The sequence below is a fragment of the Taudactylus pleione genome, unplaced genomic scaffold (assembly GCF_031769625.1).
Source record: "Taudactylus pleione unplaced genomic scaffold, aTauple2 ptg000535l, whole genome shotgun sequence".
NCBI classification, from domain to species: Eukaryota; Metazoa; Chordata; class Amphibia; order Anura; family Myobatrachidae; genus Taudactylus; species Taudactylus pleione.
Genome location: NW_028284937.1, coordinates 2758771 through 2784886, shown reverse-complemented (window position 1 = coordinate 2784886; position 26116 = coordinate 2758771). Strand labels below are relative to the sequence as shown.

General features: G+C 44.8%; 1 protein-coding gene across 1 annotated transcript in view; it reads left to right on the top strand.

The window, feature by feature from the left end:
• Positions 1 to 26116, top strand: part of LOC148501050 (myosin-binding protein C, fast-type-like) — a 159364-nt gene that overhangs the window by 113915 nt on the left and 19333 nt on the right. The window contains exons 27-30 of the mRNA XM_088450965.1: positions 5408 to 5547; positions 9198 to 9357; positions 16225 to 16361; positions 18144 to 18330. Of these exons, the coding sequence (XP_088307091.1) occupies positions 5408 to 5547; positions 9198 to 9357; positions 16225 to 16361; positions 18144 to 18330 (624 nt within the window). The remainder of the gene's footprint in view (positions 1 to 5407; positions 5548 to 9197; positions 9358 to 16224; positions 16362 to 18143; positions 18331 to 26116) is intronic.

The following is a 26116-nucleotide window of genomic DNA, read 5'->3' as shown; positions in this document are numbered from 1 at the left end:
TATTAATTGTAATTAATTTTAATTCAATAAGGGTGGCAAAGAAGGGCGCTACCAAGAACCAGCTCTAGCCAATTGACTCTCTTAAAAAATTGGGGGACGACTAAAAAGCCCCCCCCTCTATAACAGTATAACCTGCTCTGTGCAGGACTCACCACCCTTTACTATAGCACAGTATGGACGCTCCGTAAGGAAATGTCCGCTGTCCTCACGCAGGGGTAGGACACACCCGCCGTCTTTCAAATGGGTAAGTGCCCCACAACGACCTCTTATGCCACATGTAGCCGCTGACTAATAGCGCCTTCCCGCCACAGCCAGATTCTAAAAAACGCAGCCAGCCACCCTCAAATAACACCTGTCCCGAACTGGATCCAGACCCTACTTAATCAAGAAATGAAAAAATATCCTTCAGGAACCTGTCCCGAACTGGACCCAGACCCTACTTAATCAAGAAATGAAAAAATATCCTTCAGGAACACTCCTAAACCAGACTCAGAAAGATGCACCCCATCTGACTTAAAATATTGTGGACACTGCAAAGTCAACAACGGGTAACCACATGAGGTAACTCTCTCGTTGACCTTAAATTCCTGCGTGACACAACCTGTACAGAATCAATAATGGGCAAACGGAACCCTGAACTAAATCCCTTCCACAAAAATGTAGCATCCTCACCCCTGGGATATCTTGCCAGCCATTTACTCAATTCTGGCAGAACTACTGGGGATGAAGCCTTACTTATTACCTCAGCTACCTCAGATTGATCCTCCCTTGCTGACGACTTGAACTCTCTAGCTGGGTGACCTGCTCCACAAATTCTACATGATTGTCGAAAATGACAACTCGTGCCCCTGTGACATTTAGAGTCATTGTATGCAAAGCATTTTCCCCTAGACACGTGTTTTTTATCCTGGCCCTCAAGCAAATTTTTGTTCTGCTGTGTAATCTCCAACCAAACCTCCACATCTCTGAAACCTAAAGGCATGGTTGGGTTTCTATCTTGCTTTTGACTACATTTTTTGTCGTGCTCCCTCCATACGTAACCCCTCGAATTCATGAACATTTCGTGAACTAAAAATATGTATTTTAAAATGTTTGGATGTTCATTGAGCCTTATTTCCAAATAAGATGCTGAAAAAACTAAGAAACCCTTTAACCAGTAATGAAAACTACGAAATGCGCTTTCACCCATGCCTCCCACCTTTTTAGCCTTTTCAAAACCCAGCATCATCTCATCAGTCAGCATGATAACATCAACGTACTTCCCCTATTTAATGTTCTCCTTCATTCTTTTCCTTAACCCCCTAGTCACGGCTGTGTTTGCGTAATGCACCATCTCTGAATAAAGCGCAGGCTTCGGTGCGCAATTAACTTAGCTAACTTTTGTGGGCGCTGGGGTGAACCCGAAGATTCACTGCTAGATGAAGATGCAGTTGATGAACTGACAGACGACATGAGAAACAGCATGCTCACCAGATCCAGATGGCCCAGGAATCTCCAAAGCGCCCACATTGGTTGCTGTCACCGAACTGGATGAATCCAATGCCATTTGCTCGCCGCCGTCTGTCTCTTCTCTTGCACCATTTCCCCTGGCTCAACCTGCACAGTTGATGTGCTAGCTACAACTTCAGAACCAGAAATCGTTAATGTATTTGGTATGACAAGTTCTGTAGCAGGAGTGGGGGGAAGGGGGGGTTCCGGGGAAGCCCAGTCCCCGGACCTCACACCATCGAAGCCAGCATGCCCCGCGAGTGCAGAAATCCCGCCACTCGCTGGAACCTTCGGGGAAAGTCGAGCACCGGGGGCCGTGGAGGACCAGGGCAGTGCAACAGAATGCTGGGAAGAGATGCCTCTGTCCTGCTCACCAGCGGCAGGTAAGGCACTACCAATGCTGGGGGAGCAGTAGCCTCAGCCAGGCGCCAGGGGGCCGGGGGAGGGGGGTGGGGTGATGACCGCTTGGGACTGGGCATTGCTTACAGCAGGGTAGGAGAGACCACTGGGAAGTAGGTAGTGGGGCAAAAAGGGGAAAACTATTTAATGTGCAAGGTAGAGTTGAAGTGGGATAATGTGCAGAAAGGGAGAATTGAAGTGGGATAATAGAAAGGAAAAAGAGAATTGAAGTGGAAAATTGGAAGATAGGAAAAAGATGAGAAAGACAATACAATTAAAGCAATATGGCAAATTGAAATAAAGGGAAAGAATAAAACAGTTAAAGTAAAAGCAAATTCCTGAGGTAACAGAAGTATGACACAGATTCTACTTCCAAACTGAAAAGAGGCTGTACCGTATTCAAATCTCACCTTAAATAGCCCCTTCTAAGGTATACGCCCCAAACCCTACTCATAGGCCAAATCTTTTGACCAATCAATATCCACAAACCAATTAATCTACCTAGCAACAGGTTCCTAACCACTAACCAATTACAAAAAATGTGGCCACTTATATTGCTTTATGCTTATACAGCCCACAGCTTATTTAATGAGATCTTCGACCCGAGCACACTGATGTCATAAAGCACTATTCCAGAGGCATGTGAACCTGTGTTAGCTTTCACTGGTAAATCTTGTAAAGTGCAGCAAGGCCAATAATACGTAGAGCAGGTGTCCAGTCTCATTTTACATTAGCACTAAAGTGACAAAATGCCACTTTAGCCACCAAACGCATTAGAGAAAAGTGTGAGTATTAGCTTGCTGCCCATTCTCCTTCCTGCCTTCCGTTCAAGACCGGAAAAGCTTTGCTTTGCCAAAGAGGGAAAATAAAATAGTAAAATATTACCACTGAGTTATGTGTAGCTGTGTAGCCTCCAGAATGGTGTAATCTACAACCAGCACCAAGTGACAGCAGGTTGCATGTGCACTTGGACAGATGGCCACATTACATATCATTGTACACTTATGAATGAATGATGAATGAATGAATAAATCTATAGAGGTCCAACGTGCAGCATTTTCTTCTCAGCAAATGTACTTATCACAGTCTGCTCTATTGTGCTACAGCACTGAGGTCTTGGGTTCGATTCCCCCCTATGGCCCTAACTGTGTGGAGTTTGTATATTCTCCCTGTGCTTGCATGGGTTTCCTGCGGTGCGCTATATAAATAACCTTTAACAAATAATATATAAGAACTAGCATTACATATTTTCAGCTATTTTTACATGGTTTAGTTTTACTTTAGGCGTTTCGTTAAGTTACCCCCTTGCTGCTCCTGATAAACTGAAATGGCCACTTCTGCCGTCATATTGCTGACTGATGCAGATAACATAACATTTAAAATTCATGTGGGGGGAATATCTACCAAGATCAGGTTCCCTTATTTCAACTATATTTAACTCATCCTGCTGGATAATGTCCAGTTATGCCTACATATCCCCAGCTCTATCACAAGCTACGGAATGTGCGAGAAGGTTTATTTTAATCCCTCCTAATTCAGAGTGTACAGTGTGAATTTACCAGTCCTCAATTGGTCATGAAGGCGCTCCTGCTGTTCTGAGCATTTGGCAAGCGTCCGAAGGATGTCCCTGCTCTGGGTCTTGGTCTAGTTCCATTGCCTGGCTTCCCAGCAGTTCACTATTTCATCATCCAGGTATTTACAATAAGGGTTTATACAGTGCTGTATTGCTAGAAGGATGATGAAATATTCTAGTATGATATGGACTGTTGTGCATCAAAGAAAAAGATAATTGATAGAGACTTTTATAATCACGGATCACACCTGTCAGTCATTATTATGCACACTTACTACAAGCCGTCACTACTAATGTTATGTCAGTTTGATGTGTTGAATTCATATTTGATGGCTCAATATCTCATGACAACACCTAGCTCGGATAGACATGGTATAAATAAGTCTCCATCCCATAGGTGCCTTTCCTCTAGTGTACGTCATGTGGGATAGCAGGGTCTCTTTTAGATCACTGGTGCAATGTGGCAAACCTTAAAGCTTTTTGAGCGCACTAGTCCAATATCAATGCAATAAACTCTATCTGCTCCATTGTATGTCAATGATAGTGAGGCTGATTAGACAGGAGTAGCAAGATCAGCACACTGTGAGAATAGTGCCTAATTGCAGTGCCTAAAAAAAGCTAATTATCTTAAGGGCAAAAAGCGCTATGGCTGGGAGATATGGGTGTTGTCACAGGTGTTGGATTTATCCTGGCTCCACTCTAGGTGGCCTTTATATCAGTGCCCCTACCCGAGACAGCTGCTCTGATATACAGCGATGCCCGAAACCAGTACCTTTGCTGCAAAAGTTTACACTGCCGCGTTCCCCGTAACAAGTACTGAAGCTGTATTTGGTCCACTGCAATACCTCTTATGTTATTGTGAGAACAGATTAAAATGATTAAAATATCATGCTTTATTCTGTAAATAAAGAATATTTTGTTTAATAAATTTAAGTTTTAATACATTTAGGTCTCTATTTACTACAATCCGCACTTTGAATGCAGATTGTAGTGTGATATTACCACCTGAATTCGCATTGCGACTTCTGGCAATATCACAGGGATTTACTAAAAATCCCTTGCAGGGACAGAGCTTGTGATAAAGCTCTGTCCCTGCGAATCCCCTCCGCAGCCTTATCACGGTATTTTCGCAAAAAAGTGCCCGCGCATGCGCCGACCACCCACCACTAAGTCCCGCCCCCTGCTGTTAAGCCCCACCCCCGCAATTGCGACCCCCCCACCCTTAATTACACTTACCTCCAGTGATCGGTGCTCCTGTGATGTCCTCCGTGGCTCCGGTCAGCTGACATCCCATCCTGCACTGGGATCCGGTCAGGTGACGACCAGGCCCCAGTGCAGGATGAGAGACCAGCTGACCGGAGGGAGGACATCACCGGAGCACCGATCACTGGCCCTGGACTTTGGTAAGTTGGGTTTTTTCACTAATTTTGTTTTTGTTTAGACCACACAGCTGATCACTGGGGCCTGCTCCGGGCTCTGCTCTGCCTGTTAGAGCGGAGCAGAAGTCCGGTAACTGGGGGAGACCCTGTATAACGCCACCTCCAGGTGGCATTATTACAGGGCTTTCCCCGGTATTTTTTCACAATTTATTTTTAGTAACTTTGACCAGATCACATCTATTATGGGAAATGCGATCTGCTTACTAAAAATAAGTGAAAATTAGGGGTTGGAGTAGAATTTTACGAATTCTACTCCAATTGCCCTTTAGTAACTTTAGGTGATACTAAAATAATGTGAAAAGAGTGTGACACCCTTTTTCACTCTATTTTAGTAAAAATAATGGTAATAAATAGACCCCTTAGTGTAATATGTTTCTTAGAACTGAAAAACCAAGTCTGTTATTAAAGCTCTATTGTACAAGCATGAAAGAGCTCACACATGCACAAATGCTATATATTATATAAGTTATGCTTTTTATATGTCATTTACTTTTTGTTATGTTTGCAGAAAAAGCTGGTCCTCCTCAAGCAGTGACTGTCAAAGAGGTCTGGGGATTTAATGCGCTGGTGGAGTGGTTGCCTCCAAAGGACAACGGAAATTCAGAAATAACAGGGTACACTATACAAAAAGCCGACAAGAAGACAATGGTAAATATATATTCTTCATTTTATTTTACATTTACATTTTATTAAATTATTTAAATGACTCACACTTCCAGTAATAGGAGCCTATGTTCAGGCAATAATGTGGTCCACCAATTGCCAATCTCCTCTTTTCTCCCTGCCCCCATCTACTAAATAGCCAGAGATAGCAATAGTTTCACATTTTAAATTCTCAAGAGAGCCCTGTGTGGTGATGTCACCATGTAGTGGTCTCACGCTAACTCCCGGTCTGTGTGCACAGCGCTTTTTTCAGAGTTGCACACAAGATGGGCGCATCTGAGATTTTTTTCCCACTGCGCATCGCGGTGAGCGAGGCCTAGTTATGCATCTCTGCCGATCAGTGGTGACATTCAGAGTAGCACGAAAGACAGCCATATTACCACAATGTGGGTATAACTGGACAGCAATGGGGCTTTTGCACTTAAGTTTACCCTGGGCGTGTGGGCAGAATTGCAGCCAATTCAGAGGTAAGCGTAACCAGGAGTTTAGACGCCCAAACCAGGAGATTAGTCAGGTTTAGTCGCTTTGCATGGCTAAACCCTAGCCGTCTGGGCACGTTAAACACGAATTTACATCTATCGGACAAACAATTCAATTGCTCTGATAGACGCCCATTAGTTAGACACCCAAAGAAACAATTGAATTCCCCCCACAGTGTCCAGTGTGAGTACTATGCATACTAACTAGAAGGCCAGAGTCATTCCTGACTTAGATATATAACATGAGCTCTAGGGAAGAGGTCCTGCTAGGGATGGCCATCGGTGGGTTAACCATTGATGGTACCATTGGAGGTAACCTTGATGGTATGAAACCATCGATGAAGAACCATTGATAGTTTCGCTCTCCCATGGTCATCTCAGCTCTATTACTCACATGTCAGCGGGCCAATCAGAGGTGGGGGTGGGGCTTCACAAGTCATGTCAAGGGTGTGCCTGTGTCATGGTGCCAGTGAGGACAAAAGACATGACGAGGTGTTGTGCCATCGATGACGGAGAACCACTGGATCTCTGCCATCAATGGCAAAACCATTGACCATCGGTGGTTAACCATTAATGGTTGTTAATTGTCGATGGCCATCACTAGTCCCTGCTGCATTTTCAGTTGATGCATTTAGGTATTCATTGTTAATGGAAGCACAGAATATTTCACCCTGAGTAAGGGTGCTCTCACACAAGCGCTATTATGAAAGCTATGCAATAGGTTTTGCCTAAATGGTACCACATGTCAGATTTTGTGTCCTGACACTGCTATGTCAATCAGGGTTGGCATAAAAAGAAAAACTTTTGCTATCGGCGCTAACAAATATACTGCAAATCTATGTGTGTGCAGCAAATGAAACCAAGGGGATTTTATTTGTTGCACTCAAATACATTTGCAGTATATTATTGTTAGCGCCGATAGCAAAAGTTTTCTGTTTTGTATACATTTATGGCAATAATATTGCCACGCTGATGGTACCATGTATGATATGGGTAATACCGAGCTCGGCATATTTCATTTCTGTTTTGGCATAAATAATGCCTTTAAGAATTGTCAGAGCAGAAAATCTGTGGCACCCTCTAGGACAGGAGTCTTCAACCTTTGGCCCTCCAACTGCTGTGGAACTACACATCCCAGGATGCCCTGCCACCGTTTTGATATAACAGCATGCTAAAACTATGGCAGGGCATCCTGGGATCTGTAGTTCCACAGCAGCTGGAGGGCCAAAGGTTGAAGACCTATGCTCTATGAAGTCAATGTTACATTCAACTTAATAGGACAACAAGTTTAAAACAAAAAAATTTGAAGTGAACACTAACCATTGGCTTCCTAGGCCAATGCCTAATGGTATCACCCTGGGTTGTGTTTCGGAGAAAAATGTGTCTGTATTTACCAACACAAACCTTTTAATGGGTGTGGTACAATATGTTCAGAATGCTGACATGGGCTGGAGGTCGACATTGTGAATGTCAACATTCGGTATGTCAACCGTTCAGTTGTCCATTGGTGAAGTGAGTATGTCTAACAATAAACCTAACTCTTATCATAAGTGCAGCCTAACCCAAAAAATGGTAAAAAGAGGACTGTCGACATTCTGTCATTATCGACATTGTGAATGTAAATTCCTTTATCACCTCAGTGCATACTGTGAAGATTCACTTCCAGAGGATTCTGATGTAAACTATATTGGCTATAGGGGGCAAGTCTACCAGAACTGGTATTTATGTGATAATCTGCCCCCTACTGGCCAGTGTCATTTATTGCTGAATTCCAAGTATAACAGCTGGTGTTGAACCCAAACTGCCACTACTTACTTCTTCCTGCCCTGGTATTGGGAATTCAGCTCCTAACTGGCATTTTCAAATACAGCCTGTAACATGACAGGAGTTGATTGGCTGGTACTTTATCTCTCTCCACTTTATCAATCTCCAGGGCTTAGTACATCTCCTATGAGAGATTGGTGCTGCTTGTACACTGTGCACCACTACCAGATACAGTCACCAGCAGGTGACCTGTATAATCCTCACAGGATGTAGTTTATATGTTGGCAGTTGGGCATACCTGGTTTTCGCAGGAGGCTCCCGAAACCCCCCGCACCTCTGGAAGGGTAGGCACTTCATCAGCATTCTGCCCACTTATGCATCTCTGCCGATCAGTGGTGACAGTGGGCAGAATGGGGAGAATATTTGCAGGTATCTGCACGGTTCTGAGCGTTGGGGTCGGGCCTAATGACGCGATTCTATGAGAGTCGCATCATTTAGCTCCGCCCCATGTTAATTATGCATAATTACCTTGAATACCCGCGAGGGGGCAGGGCTTAACAGTGCAATTCGGTCATCCCCGCCCCCAACTCCGCCTACCTGCTTCACCTCCCCGGCTTTCTCCCGGGGAGGAAGATTTAATAGTAGGCAAGTTTGCAGTTGTGGTGCCGGAACTTAGAATGGTTAGGGACTAAGGGGAGGGATAGGCTGTGGAGGGGAAGGTCAGTTTTAGGCTGTGGGTGCGGGGTTAAGTTCAAGCTGCAGGGGGGAGGGTTAGTTTTAGGCTGTGGGGGGTAGGGGCAGGTTTGGGCTGCGAGGGGGGAGGGTTAGGTTAAGGCTGCGGGGGGGAGGGTCAGGTTTAGGCTGCGGGGGGGAGGGTTAGGTTTAGGCAGCAGGGGGTAGGGTTACGTTTAGGTTGCGGGTGGAGGGGTAGATTTAGGGGTAGGGATAGGGAAAGGATACTTATGTGCAGGTGTTGGTATCCTAACCCTGTCAGGATACTGGCATAAGAATTCTGAGCTTTGGGATCCTGAGAGCCGGCCACCCAACCCAACCTCTCCTCACAAGCTCCGCTCCATGCAATAAGTGCTATGTATTGCTAACTATGAGTGCAGCTGTACAGTCACTTTGGTACTGAATAAACCACCCCACTGGTTAAGTACTGGGCTGTTTGTTGTCTCAGGACATCTGCTGGTGTATAGTACATACACTCTGCCAAACCACCACTACCTGTACACACATATTCCAAAATGGGTAAGGTTTACATTTGTTAATTATTGATTCTAACCACTGCTGACATGTATAAGTTGAGATATAATAATCGTAGACAGTTAATACAGTAGATGAGTCAACTTGTCTTGCTGTTAAATGCTGTGCTAATATGTTCTTCCCCAGGAATGGTTCACTGTATTTGAGCACAACCGGCAAACTAGATGCACTATATCTGACCTCATCATGGGGAATGAATACTACTTTAGAGTCTACAGTGAGAACATTTGTGGTCTGAGTGAGAAGGCCACTGTATCCAAGAACACAGCCGTCATCCAGAAAACAGGTGGGTGTAGAATGAGACAACAGAGTGATCCTTTCATGTGCAAGCTGCTCTTGTAAATATTTATACTAGGGGTGAGCGGGTTCGGATTTCTGAAATCCGAGCCCCCCCTAGCCCCCCGATCTGAGGCCGATCCGAGTCAGGCTCGACTTTTCCCGCCTGACTCGGATCTGAAATCGAGGCAAAACGTCATCATCCCGCCTTCTGGGTCTCGCGGGTTTTGGATTCTATATAAGGTACCCGCGTCGGCGCCATTTTCTCACTCGGCTGTGGACAGTGAAGAGGGAGGGTGGGAGTTAGGGCTGGCTGGGCTGTGTAGTGTAGTGTAGTGCAGTGTAGTGTTGTGCTGTGCTGCGCTGTGCTGCTGTTGTCCATAGGGGCTGTGTCCACTCCTTCAAAGTCCATAGGGGCTGGCTGGACTGTGTTGTGCAGTCAGTTGTCGATAGGGGCTGTGTCCACTCCAAAGTCCTATGCAGTGTCCCAGTCCTAAAGGGGTGCTGTAGTGTTATCCAGGGGGTGCTCTGTCCATCAGGGGTGCTCCCCCCAAGTGCAAAAAAAAATAATATTTTTTCTGTGTTTGTGAATTGTGTGCACTGTGGCTGCACGTGCATCAACAAAAGAGCAGCGCCAAGCGTGCGCCTGTGTCCCATTAGTAAAGGGCCGGCTGGCTTATCCGTTAAAGGGTGCTGTAACCCCCAAAGTACACTCCAAACAAAAAAAATTATATTTTCTGTGTTTGTGAATTGTGTGCACTGTGGCTGCACGTGCATCAACAAAGGAGCAGCGCCAAGCGTGCGCCTGTGTCCCATAAGTAAAGGGCCGGCTGGCCTGTCCGTTAAAGGGTGCTGTAACCCCCAAAGTACACTCCAAACAAAATAAAAAAATATTTTCTGTGTTTGTGAATTGTGTGCACTGTGGCTGCACGTGCTTCAACAAAGTAGTGCCAAGCGTGCGCCTGTGTCATAAGTAAAGGGCCGGCTGGCTTGACCGTTAAAGGGTGCTGTAACCCCCAAAGTACACTCCAAACAAAATAAAAAAATATTTTCTGTGTTTGTGAATTGTGTGCACTGTGGCTGCACATGCATCAACAAAGGAGCAGCGCCAAGCGTGCGCCTGTGTCCCATAAGTAAAAGGCCGGCTGGCTTGTCCATTAAAGGGTGCTGTAACCCCCAAAGGGCACTCCAAACAAAATAAAAAAATATTTTCTGTGTTTGTGAATTGTGTGGGCTGTAGCTGCACGTGCATCAACAAAGGAGCAGCGCCAAGCATGCGCCTGTGTCCCATAAGTAAATGGCCGGCTGGCTCATTTCTTAAAGGGTGGTGTAACCCACAAAGTGCACTAGTCTCCAACAAAAAGAAAAAATAATTTTCTGTGTTTGTGTGCGCCTTAGCCGCACGTATATATCAATATAACATAAATGGAGGACCAAACTTTCTCCAATAAAAATAAAATAGGAAAAATCAAGAACCACTTCCTCCTAGTGCTGAAGCTGCTGCCACTAGTCATGACATAGACGATAACATGCCATCAACGTCGTCTGCCAAGGCCGATGCCCAATGTCATAGTAGAGGGCACATACAATCCCAAATGACAAAGTTCAGGAAAATGACCTTGAAAAAAACATTTAAATCATCTGAAGAGAAATGTAAACTTGCCAATATGCCATTTATGACACGGAGTGGCAAGGAACGGCTAAGGTCTTTCCCCTTGTTCATGACTAGTGGTTCAGCTTCACATGACGATGGAAGCCCTCCTCCCACTAAAAAAATCAAACGAGTTAAGCTGGCAAAAGCACAGCGAAGAACTGTGCGTTCTAAGAAGATATCACAAATCCCCAAGGAGAGTCTAAGTGTGGTGGCGGTTGCGATGCCTGACCTTCCCAGCACTGGACGGGAAGAGGTGGCTCTTTCCACCATTTGCACGCCCCCTGCAAGTGCTGAAAGGAGCACCCACAGTCCTCTTGCTGATATGCAAATTGAAGATGTCACTGTTGAGGTACAACAGGATGAGGATACTGGTGTAGCTGGCACTGAGGAGGAAGTTGGCGAGGAGGATTCTGATGGTGATGTGGTTTGTTTAAATCAGGCTCCGGGGGAGACAGTTGTTGTCCGTGGGGTGAAAAAGCCCATCACGGTCATGGCTGGGCAGAAGACCAAACATTCCACCTCTTTGGTCTGGCAATATTTCTATCCAAATCCGGACAACAACTGTCTTGCCATATGTACCATATGTAAAGGTGAAATAAGTAGGGGTAGGGACGTTAACCACCTAGGAACATCCTCCCTTATACTACACCTGCAGCGCGTTCATAAAAAGTTACTGTCAAGTTCAGAAACTTTGGCTAAGACCGTAAGCAGTCCAGGGACACCTAAATCCCTTTTTCCTGTTTTATCCAAGGAATCGGTGGATGAGGAGGATGAGGACGACATCTTGCCTCCGTAGAACCAGTTTGTGCAGGGACACATTAATTGCCAGCTTGTTTTGTGGGGGCCCAAACGAACCAATCATTTCAGCCACAGTCATGTGGCAGACCCTGGCGCTGAAATGATTGGTTTGTTAAGTGTGCATGTCCTATTTATACAACATAAGGGTGGCTGGGAGGGCCCAAGGACAATTCCATCTTGCACCTCTTTTTTTCTTTGCAGTATGTACTGTTTGGGGCCTAGTCTTTCAAACTGCCATCCTGTCTGCCACTGCAGTGTCACTCCTAGATGGGCCACGTGTTTGTGCCGCCCACTCGTGTCGCTTAGCATAGTCATCCAGCTACCTCGATGCAACCTTTTGGCCATAAAAACAATATTGAGTGTGAGGTGTTCAGAATAGACTGGAAATGAGTGGAAATTAAGGTTATTGAGGTTAGTAATAGCATAGGAGCAGAAAAACCCACAAATTCTGTGATTTTAGCTGTTTTTATGTTTTTTTTAAAAAAAAATACAGATCCAAACACAAAACCCAGAACCCAAAACACGGAAGGGTGGTTTTGGCAAAACCAATCCAGATACAAAACACGAAGAAAGATCCAGATCCAAAACCAAAACACGAAAAGTGGCCGGTGCACACCCCTAATTTATACTGATCCCATGCAGCGTTTTCCAAAATCACTTCTGTCCTTTGAAATACTCTAATCCTCCCACTAGCATTGCTGTTAGTGCCAACCAGAATCAAGCAAGCATAATCAATTCTTGATGCATTGATGGTAACAGTTAAAATATTGGCAGATATGGGGGCGTGGCCAAACGGAGGAGGCGTGGCAAAACCAGTGCAGCATGGCCAAGTCTCCTACAAAATAATGTGAAAAAACTGCACACGGAGGCTGCTTAGCCAGGAGCAGATTCTAGGGTGAGGGGAGCAATCGACATGCAGGGAGAGAGAAGACTGACTCCTGCTTCTCAGCGGCAGCAGCCTCCCTAATCCCTCTGCAGCCCAACACACAGCAGCAGTCCTCCCTCCCTGCCCGATGTGCAGCTGGCTGAGTACCCTCCACCCCCCCTCGGCTCCCCTGGTCACATACAGGGCAGGATGCATGACACATCGTATTTTGCATGCAATGAATCCTGCCAATAATCGCATGGATGCTGGTGTAAATATCGCCAGTATGCATGAATAAAATCACACAGGACAAATCTCCCGATGTCCTTTACAATAGAAGGACTTTCGAGTTTATGACCCAGAAGTCATTCTGCGCATGCGTCGAGTGACAAACGCGCCCCAGGGGTTGCTGGGGGGGGGTGGTGGTAACCGATCAGATTCCTCTCAGGGGGGAGTCGTGAATATAAGCCCATAGGCTTCTATTGGGCAGCGCTATCTAAAGATGGCATCGCCCACGACATCCAAGCCCCGGAATGTATCGCATTACATGTATACACTTGCTCCACGAGTCCCACAACCGAAAATGAATGCAGGGAGGAGGCGAGCACCGCAGGCACTGCGGGCCCCATAGCAACCGCACCCCCCGCACCCACAAAGTATGTGTCTTTTTATAGTTTTTATTACTTGTGTGTTTTATAGAACCTTGGACCTTTTTCAGAGGTGGACGCATTGCCAAGGATTGCACTGTTGATGTTTTGCTACTGCGCATGCTGAAATGCATAGGAAACCCTTACTGAGCATGCACAAACCAATGTGTAATGGCGTACGTAGCTGCTACGACATCACTATGATAAGAGACGGCATCTGCGATTTGAGACTTGGCATGTTATGGGAGTGTCATGAGCGTGTTATGGGAGTGTCATGGGTGTGTCATGGGAGTGTCATGGGTGTGTTATGGGAGTGTCATGGGCGTGTTATGGGAGTGTCATGGGCGTGTTATGGGAGTGTTATGAGAGTGTCATGGGTGTGTTGTGGGAGTGTCATGGGCATGTTATGGGAGTGTCATGGCAGGGCTGAGGGGTCATGTGTACTGGGCGCCATCCTCCAGCGGCACCGGCCACACACTTCTCTGTGCCGGAGGTCTGCAGATAGAGACCTCCGGCAGTGGTGCGCGCCGGACATTGAATATCGGCGGAAGATCCCACCCTTCCTCCTCCCCTCGGAAGTTAGGGTAAGCGCTCAAGGGGGGGAGGAGGGGGGCGGAGAGGGAGTGAGAGGGGCGGCAGTGCTGCACAGGGCTACGGCGCTGGTCATGGGCATGTTATGAGAGTGTCATGGGCGTGTTGTGGGAGTGTCATGGGCGTGTTAAGGGAGTGTTATGGGTGTTTTATGGGTGTGTCATGGGCCTGTTATGGGTGTGTCATGGGAATGTCATGGGTGTGTTATGGGAGTGTCATAGATGTGTTATGGGTGTGTCATGGGCGTGTTATTGGGTGTGTTATGGGAGTGTCATGGGCATGTTATGGGAGTGTCATGGGCGTGGTTTGGCATACAGCTGCATTCTCTTTTGCAGCACCACAGCCATAGTGGACATATTTTAAGAAAGCTAAAAGGAAGATTCTGCGCTAGCATCTTGGGGCTGCTTGAGGAAACAATGGGCCTCATTCAGAGGCAGTCGTAGGATGCAAGCAGTCGTTCTGAAACAGGGCGGCTGCTTGCATCCTGAACGGCCGCCTCCATATCGGTCGTTAGGCTGTGGTTTAACACCCACAGCTCTAACGACCGCTAGGGTGATGGTCGCGATGGTCAAGACCATCGCGACCATCGGGGCTAACGATGAGACCCTAGGGTAGGGTCTCGTCAACCTTAAGCCCCAGGGAGCTTCCTGCTCTATTTGAGCAAGAAGTTCCCCACTGACATCACTGATGATGTCAGTGGGGCCGCCCCCAAATGGCAAGCGTTCCGACATGAACTCCTCCGTTTGGCCGGGCACGCCCCCGGCCCGCCCAGCAAATGGAGCGAGCTGTCACTCAACATCGATAGCTCGCCCCGTCTGCTACGAGACCCCTAACGACGGATCACCCGTCGTTAGCCGGGTCTCGCGCATGCGCACGACGGAGCCAGCTCCGTTGTGCGCATGCGCACTGGAGCAATATCGACCCGGTTGCGAGCTCTTAGAGCTAATGACCGGGTCTGAATAAGCTCCAATGTCCCGAGCGATGGTGCATTGATGGTGGAGTGGTCTAACCCACCAGCGGACTTGAGCATTGCTCAGATATGCAAAGTTGGCATTACAGGGTTTGCTCAGTCTGTCAAACGTTACTGCAAAGGGGCAATGCTTTCTGTAAGAAATCTCGTTCATGCATGAATAGGGTCCATCTTTGAATCAGGTCCTTTTGGTACAAAATATAGTTGACTGTATTTTTTGCCTTTATGAGTATTGTTCTGCTTCATATATGTGTTTATATATATATATATATATATATACACACACACATATATATATATATATATATATATATATAAACATGTGTATATGTTGTGACAAAACCACTGGAAAGGTTGTGAAGGGGAGATGTATATGTCCCAGGTTTTTAGCTTCTGTCTGGTAGAGGCTGATTAGCAGCCTTGACCATGTGTGAGAGGCTGGTAAAGGGTGTGCCAATCTCTGTAGTCAGTCTCTCACTCTCTCACAGGACTGTTGAGAGACAATGTGATTGCTGAATGTAGGTGCTGTGCTATAGACTTCTGTTTTGTGAGAAGGACGTTAAGTCCTTGAACTCTGGGCCTGATTCGGACCCGCTCGCGAGTGCAGGATGCTCACAAGCGGGTCGATGGTGCCCGAATGCGCATGATGGAGGGAGCGTGGCTGCCAGACGGAGGCGTTCCCATGGGAACACCTACCGTCTGAGTCCGGTCCCACTGACATCAGTAGTGATGTCAGTGGGAGTGATTTTGGCTCTGAGCCAAAATCACTCGAGGGCTTGCGGCAGCGAGACCCTACCGCAGGGTCTCGTCTCAAGCCCAATGGTCGTGATGGTCTTCATCATCGCGACCATCATCATGGACGCTCACTATAGCTGTGGATGGTAACCCACAGCTATGCGAGCGTCCATGAGGCCGCTCCAAAATGAGGTAGGAGGGCCCTGATTCAGAGTGAGCGCTCTGGTCAGAGCGTCTGGCTCAGAATCAGGCCCTCTGAGGGGTAAATTTACTAAATTGAGAGTTTTTAGAAGGAGATATGTTGAACCAATCAGATTCTAGCTGCTATCTTCTAGAAGGTGCTAGTTAAATATTAAGTAGAATCTGATTGGTTGCTATGGGCAACATCTCCACTTCTAAAAACCTTCACTTTAGTAAATATACCCCTGAGAAAGGAAATTATTTTGTTTAGTTAGAACTGGACAGGCCAGGATTTACTTTTATGTTTTGTTTATTTGTCTGCTGCTAATAAAACTAGATGTGGCTACTTGTACCAAGGCCCTAGACAGTATACACTGAGAAGCAGTATGCATGACGTGTGTTACTTGCTAATTTGATGGTCATTTGTTTCATCACAGGGTTAATCTATAAGCCTCTAGACTACAAAGAAAAGGATACAAGCATGGCTCCAAAGTTCCTTACCCCACTCATAGACCGCACCGTAGTGGCTGGGTACAGCACAGCTTTGAATTGCGCTGTAAGAGGATACCCAAAGGTATGACGCTACCTCTTGTGATGGTCCCCAGTGCTTTATCACAACGGCTGACATATTAGAGGACATGATGTGAGGATAGGTCATTCCAGATTTGCAACTTTTTCCCACAGCTCCTGCCAGTAAGGCATACCTATATCATGTACCTGTTTGTTGGCGGTCCCTTCCCTGGCCTCTACTGATTACTGAAATGTAGCTGTGGGTTCCACAGTGCTGACAGCCGGGAGAGTAGACAACTGTCGTCGCTCACAGTCCCATCCCTTAGCAGGCTCCTGAATTCACCATGTGAGCTTCCTGTCCATTACAAAAACATGCTTGCTATTTACATTCAGCCTGTGAGATTGGGAGCATCCATTCATATAACAAGATAATATTTTGGGAGTTTTTCTTTGAAAACAATCTAACTTTTATGTGCTTTAATTCCCTCAGCCACTGTTCATTTACATGTTTACTTTTACAGTTGTCCTGCAACTTAATATGTATATTGCGTAATAATTTATTTAAAATATATATATATATATATATATATATATATATATATATATATATATATATATATATAGTATCCCGAAATACAGCTGGCAGTAATGTATATCTTCTTGGCGAATGCAGGCTAGACATAACTCAGAGTTTGTTTTATTTATCTGACTAAATGGTTTTGTGTTTTAGTTTCTGAACACTGGAAAAGACAATCTAGCTTTGGGCCCGTCTGTTCCATGGAGCACATTAAACATATATCACGTGCTTAGTGTGATTATTGTCCTGTACACAATGGTTGTAGAATTAGATACAAGTGGGGGAGATGTACTAAGCCTTGGAGGGAGAAAAAGTAGAGAGATATAAAGTACCAACCAATCAGCTTCTAACTGTCATATTCCAAACACAGCCCGAAAAGTGAGAGTTAAGAGCTGATTGGTTGGTACTTTATCTCTCTCCAAAGCTTAGTACATTACCCCCACTGGGAGATATTCACTAAAATGTGATTTGTGAAAAACGCTGCTGTTTTTTGCACTTTTTTTTTTTTTGACAGTTTTGAATTCACCGAATTTACTAAAGGTAAAAATGAAGGAAACCACTGTTTTACAAAGTGCCACATTCACAATCTCTATGACAAAAAGAGTGCAAAGAGCTATAATTATAAATGTGCTGTCTGTATGAGCTGTCAGAATGTCAACATGTTCAAAATGCTGACATATTGCATGTCTATATTAGGGATGAGCGTGCTCGGATTAGATTTTCCCGACAAATTCAGATTTGTCCCGCCAAAAATCGGGACTCAGAAAAAGGCAAAACATCATCTTTCATGGACAAACATCATCTTTCATGGACTTTTGGTGGGAAGAATCAGAACTTGGCGGGAAAATCCAAACTAATTCGAGCCCGCTCATCCCTAGTCTATATTAAGTCAGCGTCAGCATTCTGAATGCCGACATGGCATACCACATCCTATAAAACAACCGAAAGAGTAATATTATGTCACTATTAGTGTTTAAATTTTTTAGATGCCCTGAAATATTGGTATCCTAGTCGAGACTGCCAATGTTCCTGCCTAGACATAACCTATGTCCTCAGGAACAGCTTCCCTTAGTCTCAATGTTCTTCCACATTAGTAAAGCATATTTTCCTAACTACTGTTGTGTAATTGCTTATGGACTCTTACGGAATGGACAAAGTGATTTTGTGCCATGTAGAACCGTCAGCAGTAGCGCACATCTCATTACACAACTCATAATCTGATATTAGGCTGAACTGATATTACATTATTTTCTGTTCCTTATTCCACAGCCTAAAGTTATCTGGATGAAAAATAAAATGGAGATAAGAGATGATCCTAAATTCTTAATGAAGCATAACCAAGGGGTCCTCACTCTGAATATCCGCAAGCCCAGCCCCTTTGATGGCGGAACCTACACCTGCAGAGCCATTAATGAGCTGGGAGAAGCTGAGGTTGACTGCAAACTGGAAGTCAAAGGTAATACAGTGTGTTCTTATGTAAGTAGCTTAGGAGTCTATTTAGTAAACTAAAAAAAAGGCTTTTCCCCAGCATTTCAGGTGGGGAAACCCAAGGGCCTATGGATTCCTACCTGTCTATACCTTCTAAAATCCTGCCTATACCTTCTAATAATTGTCACAATTTAGCGTAATGAGTTGCACAGTAAATAAATGCTTTCAGACTTTGAGTGTGGTTCCAAAGCACAAAAAGTTATTATTCAATATAAAAACAGATGGTTACACGCTGTGATCTAAAGACAATTAGCGCAAATAAATCATACAGACCCAAGGTACAGTTGTTACATACGCACGCACTCTGGACCCAGATACCGGCATCAGTATAGAAACCTCCGTCAACAGCACAGCAAGAAGACTGACTTCCGAGTTCAGAGAGCCCACATATATACTCTTTACAGGGATAGGCAATACAATAGAACAGTTTGGCTTAATTCCATTGGTTCTTCTTCCTGGTTCTTCTGTAACAGTATAGTTCATAGGTCAATTCGAATGGACACAAACAGCCTCCAACAGCCCTTTGTGTCCTTTTTCCCGCTGCATGCTAATCTAAACTGATAACATTACAGAGTACATTTTAATGTTTTAACTCTCTATAGTCCATAGTTTGCAGACGCATGTTGCGATCTTCTCACCGATGATACAGGAAATCTGTTGAGACACAGTGGATCAGTACAACACCAAACACGGTCTGCTTACCATGTACTAAACCTTAGATATCAAATAACCTTTATTACACAACATTAATAATTACTGAATAAACCTTGAATATTACACTTTAATGCTAGGGAACCTTTCTTTTATGTAAGTATGCAGTGTATAGTATTGGGGAATGAAGAAAAGATGCTAATTAGCGCTGTGCGACTACGTGTTTGTGGAGTACACCATGGTACGTGTTTTGCAGGGTTAATCATTTTATATGTTTTAGTGATTGTCTGTATTTATGTGGTGAGGACTTTTAACTTCTTTCTATTGCGTGGGAATCGCACGATGCTAAATAATAGTATCGCCGTATGTACTTATAATGGGCGAGATTCACTAAAATGGCGCTGGGCGGCCAGTCGCAAAATGGCATCTCATTGCCATTTGCAAAATGGCGTCACACAGATTAAATTTTAAACCGATCCTGTCTCAGCAAAGTATCTGGCTTCGACAGTCTACCCTTTGATAGCAAACAACATGCTATCATACTCTGATTTTAAAATTAATCTAGGCTTACATTATGACATATTATTTAATGTTCATTTATGGGATGGCACAAGGCGGTTCTTAATCCAACAATAATGTGTCTCTAGGAGGGGACATAAAACTACCCTTATATGCACACCGCGGATCTTGGAAGATCATGGGAAAGGTGTGGGGATGCACCAATCCTATAAAGGAAATCTTGAGGGGGAATAGGGACATTATTTAAGATGTTTTAAAATAACATTTTAACAACACATTTTTATGCATGTCTAAATCTTATACATCATATGATGGTACCTTCTAGTTCAGGGTTGTAATACAGTCCTACATTTTACCTCAGTATTCATATTGTTACTACTGACCATCATCATAATTTCATTCCTTGGATTCACCTTACCTTTACATTTTCAACATTTCAACACAGTAGGAACACACCTGGCACATATGCCAATTACTATGATGACAACCAGTATGAGGATCAGGAGTTTACCTATACTCGCAATCATTTCCTGGACCCACTCTCCTAGACCTGAGAACCATTTCACTGGGTTCAACCAAGAAACCCATTCCTCTACCTTCTCCTCTACTTCAGCCACTGAAGCATTATGGTTCTTTCGAAATTCCCATTTTAACTGCAAAATTTCATCCATCTTCCGGTCTATTACCTCTCTGGGATCGCTGGTATCATTTGTAATGAAAGTGCAACATTTTTACCAAATTGGGTGGCCAAAGTTACGCACTACCGTCCAGTGACAGCTGTTAAATAATTTAACACTAGTCTGTGTTGTACCAGTTCTTTCTTGTACGCTTGCAACTCCCTACCTGTATACCTGAATGTGTCATCATACATTTCGGTGATTTTATCTATTAATTTAGCAAGATCCTGGATATATCTAAAATGTAGTGTACCCCGAGCGATCCTGGTGGGATCCAGTGCTACCAAAACTTGAAACCAAGTTGTCTCACTAATTAACTGTGTGGCTTTATGCACATCACCAGGTATCATATTTCTTTTGTCTCTGTGTTCATACTGTGTGTGAAGATATGGTGATGGTGTGTCTTTATGAATACCAAGCATTTCACCATGTGTAAGGGTCATAACCTCTGGGACTACTCTTCCCTTGTAACACAAACCTTCGGAACTCGGAGAGAGCCACTTATACGCTTTCCTTCCACATATAAAATACACATCATCGGGGAGAACATAAAGAATAGTATGCATCATGATCATCAAACACATTTCCCCCACAAATGATCCTATCTCAGGTTCTCCCATGGCAAATACATGTTTCTGGTTGTATAACCTTAGCACAGTACCCTTCTGATAGTCTACCAATAATTTCTTTGGTGTTACTCAGTGTATATTTATACTGGAAGTGTCTTCCACCTGACCTAATTTTGCGTAACAGTTCATAATTCATAGGCTCACGGTCAGTTCATTGTGAGAAGGTCATTGTTTGGTTATTCCCTGTCACCTCCCAACTTCCTAGTTCATTGGAGTTGGTGATGTTTAAACATAAAAGTGTTTTATCTGTCTGGTACTGGTGGAGTTTAAAATGGGGTGGTTAAGAAATTTTCCATCCAGTGACTTCCCTTTTTGCAATTCTAAAATTTCAGAGATATTTAATGGGAATGGCACTAATCCTACATTATGCTGTCCTTGGGGCATGTGAGAGCACACCCAACAGTCGGTTTGGTTCAAAATTTTGCCCACCATGGTGTGATAATCTTATAAAGGATACCCACCCCAATACTGGTTATACTTAGGTTGGCACTGTTGGATGCATCTCTCGTTGACTATGGACCCACAGAACTCACACATACAATAATCCTCAGATGATAGACCTTCACACTGTCTCCGAGTATCCAGAATAGCAGATCTCTTAACAATTACTGTACTAAGATTGGTCAGACACTCCCCTGATTGGCATAGCACTCCTCCTCTTGACTCCACTCCAGCTCCCATCTCCTCTATCGGTCCCATGTCACAGAAACCAGAGATCCCCGAACAAACCAGGATGATGGAAACTCTGGAAGAGAATATAAAAATGAACACAGCAGACCAGTCCATTGCCGTAGCAAGGCTCTGCAAATTTCTTTAGCTCAGATATCTCACTGCAACCTTTTAACTCTCCCGGAACAAGCTCAGATCGTCAGTTCCACGTTATCTGCCTCGTCTCCTTGTTTCTCCACCGGTTGGTTGACCTTCTTACAGTGAGTGGAATGGACCCAGGTATCTCTCTCCGCCACCTTCAAAGATGTGGTACTCATCAACAACACCTGATACGGACCTTCCCACTGATCTGTCAAACAACCTGAACGCAAGAAATTTCTGATCATAACATATTCTCCAGGTTCAACATCATGACAGTTTGTTTGAGGCATATCATGTGACAACAATTTCAGTTTCTGCTGTTGCTGTTTTAACTGTTTACTCATTGATATAAGATACCTTACAGTTACCTCGTTGTTACCTTTCAAATCTTCCTGCGGACTTATATTCAAATAAGGTTGTCTACCAAACAGTATTTCAAAGAGGGACAGCTTTAGAGGGGGTCTAGGAGTGGTCCTTATGCTATGTAAGACCAACGGTAATGCTTCTGGCCATACTAGTCCAGTTTCCGACATGATTTTGCTTAATTTGTTTATAATAGTTCCGTTCATCCTCTCCACCTTGGCACTGGCTTGTGGTCGGTAGGGGGTATGAAGTTGACTATTAATACCGATCAGCTGACACATATTTTGGAAAACATCACCTGTGAAATGAGTACCCCTATCACTCTCAATAATTCTAGGGATACCGTATCTGCACACAAACTCCTGAACAATTTTCTTGGCAGTAAACAGCTGGATATGCCTCAACCCAATTAGCAAACACATCAGTGCACACTAATACATACTTGAGATTCCTCCAGGGTGGTAATTGGATGAAATCAATTTGTATTACCTGAAAAGGTCCGTCAGTCGGAGGAATGTGGGATGGTTTGGTAGGGATCGTTTTCCCAATGTTTTTCCTCAAGCAGGTCAGACAGGACATTGATCTCTTTTCAGCTTGAGAAGAAAAATCTGGTGCGCACCATTATGCTCTCACCAATTTGCACATACCTTGCTTTCCCAAATGAGTCAGACTGTACGCTGCCTCAGCCAGGCTTGGGTAGTACACCTTGGGAGCCACTGGCTTACCTTGTCCATCTCTCCAGAGTCCAGAAGCCTCTTGCCCACATCCCTTGGACTTCCAGACTGCCTTTTCCTGAATGGAATACAAATTTTGCATCTCAATTAATTTCAGCAGCATGTCAATCGTTTGAAAAGTCATCATTTGTTCAGTTGGTACATTAATTTTTAACCCTGCTGCCCATTTTGCAGCTTCGTCTGCCCTGTTGTTGCCCAGTGACACCGGATCATCCTCACATGTATGGACTTTACACTTAATTACCGCCACTGTTTTTAGGCAATTGGATTGCTGTCAATAGTCCTTTTATATGTCTGGAATGTGCAATTGGTGTGCCTGCTGCTGTCATAAATTTTCTCAGACGCCATACAGCGCCGAAATCGTGTACTACCCCGAAGGCGTACCTCAAGTCAGTGCAGATATTAGAGTATAAGATTTACCCTCCGCTAATTCACACGCTCTCTGTAGTGCCACCAGTTCTGCCACTTCGGCCGAGTGTGGTGGGCCTAAAGGTCCGGCCTCTATAACGACCTCATCATTTACCACAGCATAACCTGTACATTACTCTCCAGTGTCAGTTTGTCTATGACAACTCCCATCCGTGTAAAATGTCACATCTACATTTTCTAAAGGTTTATCCCATATGTCAGGTTTTAGCAGTATAGGTTTGATTTAGATATTCCATACAATGTGCATCAATATACCTGCAGAACTCACCTTTCGCCAGCGACTCACCTCTATCCACCCTTTGTGCATCATGTTGCACATATGGTAAATACGTAGCTGGATTTAACGTACTGCACCTTTTGATGGTGATGTTTGCAGGTGCTATTAAAGCCAGTTCCCATTTTGTGAACCTAGCTGAGGAGACATGTCTGGTTTGGGCAGAGTTTAGCAAAGCGCATACAGCATGGGGAGTACAGATAATCATATCATGGCCTAGTACCACATCCTCACTCTTACTGACCAACAGAGCAGTTGCTGCTACACTTCTTAAACAGTGAGTGATCTTGCCACAGTGTCCAATTGTGCACTGTAGTATGCTACGGGCCTACAAGCATCACCATGATTTTGTGTGAGGACACCTGCTGCACAACCATCAGCTTCCGTACAATACAAATCAAAAGGTTTTTCATAGTCAGGTATTCCCAATGCAGGTGCTCTTGTCAGACTATCCTTAACATTAAGGAAAGCCTGCTCTGATTCCTCTGTGTGTATGACACGATCGGGCTTTGAGGAAGAGACTAAGGGGGTCATTCAGACCCGGTCGCAAGCATTGATAGCTCACAACCAGGTCGATGTTCCCCCACTGGGCATGTGCACGTTGGAGCTGGCTCCGACGTGCACATGCGCGAGACCCGGCTAGCAACGGGCACTCCATCGCTAGGGATCTTGCACCAAAGGGGGTGAGCAGTAGATGGTGAGTGACAGCTCACCCCATTTGGGAGGTGGGCAGGAGGTGTGGCGGCCAAACGGAGGTGCCTGCCATTTGGGGGGTGGCCCCACTGACATCAGCAGTGATATCACTGGGGAGCTTCCTGCTTGATCAGAGCAGGAAGCTCCCTGGGGCTTGCGAGTGCCGAGACCCAACCTTAGAGCCTCGTCGCAAGCCCCAATGGTTGCGATGGTCTTGACCATCGTGACCATCACCCTGGTCGGTTGCTAGAGCTGTGGGTGATAACCTACAGCTTAGCGATCGACCAAAAGGCGGCACTACAAGATGCAAGCGGCCGCCCTCATTCAGAGCGACCGCTTGCATCTAACAACCGCCTCTGAATGACGTCCTAAGTCCTGTAATGGCAAGGCCAAAGTAGAAAAACCTGGGATCCACATTCTGCAGTATCCACACATTCCCAAGAAGGTACGAATTTGCTCTTGATTCTGTGGCAGTGTCGTGTTCTGTATGGCCTGGATTCTGTCATTTGTCAGGTGTCGCAACCCCTGGGTTAGGCAGTGTCCCAAGTATTTAACCCTGGACTGGCATGTCTGTAGTTTGTCCTTAGCAACCTTGTGTCCTGTTTGCGAGAAATGAAGCAATAAAAGTTTAGTATCATTTAAACATGACATAAACGAATTAGAACATAACAATAAATCATCCACATATTGTATTAGAACAGATCCATTGGCAGGTTGAAAAGATTGTAAACAGTCGTGTAAGGCCTGGGAGAAGATACTGGGGATGTCTATGAAACCCTGGGGCAATCGTGTCCATGTGTATTGTACACCCCTGTATGTAAAAGTGAATAGGTACTGACAGTCAGGTTGAAGAGGTACAGAGAAGAAAGCAGAACAGAGGTCAATGACAGTGAAATGGGTTGCATTTGGTGGGATCTGCATAAGAATGACAGCTGGATTTGGCACTATGGGAAATTGACTCTCTACTACCTTATTAACCCTCTAAGGTCTTGTACCAGCCTATAACCCCTCCCACCACTCTTCTTCCCCGGAAAGATGGGACTGTTGGCTACACTTGTTGTACAGACTAAAATTCCCTGCTGTAATAATCGTTCAATTATGGGATAAACCCCTAACTCTACCTCCTATTTGGGTACTGGGGAATTTTTGGAGCTTGCCTACCGCTTTTTAGATTTACCATTATGGGAGCTACATTTGCCATTAATCCAGTGTCCTGTCCATCCTTGGTCCAAAGTGAATCTGGAATTTGGGATAACATTTGATCTACCTGAGATAGATTTTTACCTGAACCGGTAGAGTGATACATTATCCTTTGGGGAGTGTCCAACATATCCCTCACCTCGTGCGCAACTCTCTCTGGGATATCTAGAAATATACCATCAGGGGTACAATATATGACACATCCCATTTTACATAACAAATCCCTTCCCAGTAGGTTAGTAGGAGCCACTGCTACCAGGAGGAAAGAATGCCTGGTATGCAATGGCCCGATAGTGACCTCTGTGGATATAGTTAAAGGATAATGTTGCACTTTACCTGTTACACCCATTGCTGGTACTGTCTCGCTGGTCACCTGTAAGTTAGCAGGAGATTTTATCACTGATCTGCTCGCCCCTGTGTCTGCAAGAAAAGGATATTTAGTACCAGCTACATCAACCATCATTCCCGGTTCTTCCTTAGTACTTCCTGTTAACCTGACTATCTGTAGACTACAGGTATGACCTGATCCCTAGCGTTGACTCTCACTCTCCAATACAGCATTTACAGCCACAATTGGAGTTGGTGACTGTTGGAAAATTCCTGTACTCTGTGTATATCCCTTATGAGGATATCCAGGTACTCCCTAGTTAGAGGGTCCTACCTACTTCACCTTACAGTTCCTACTTACATGTCCCACTTAGTTGCAGTTGAAGCACCTTCGTGAGTGGGATGGGTGAAAGGATTGCTGTGTGGGTTGAGCGGAAGGAAAAGATGG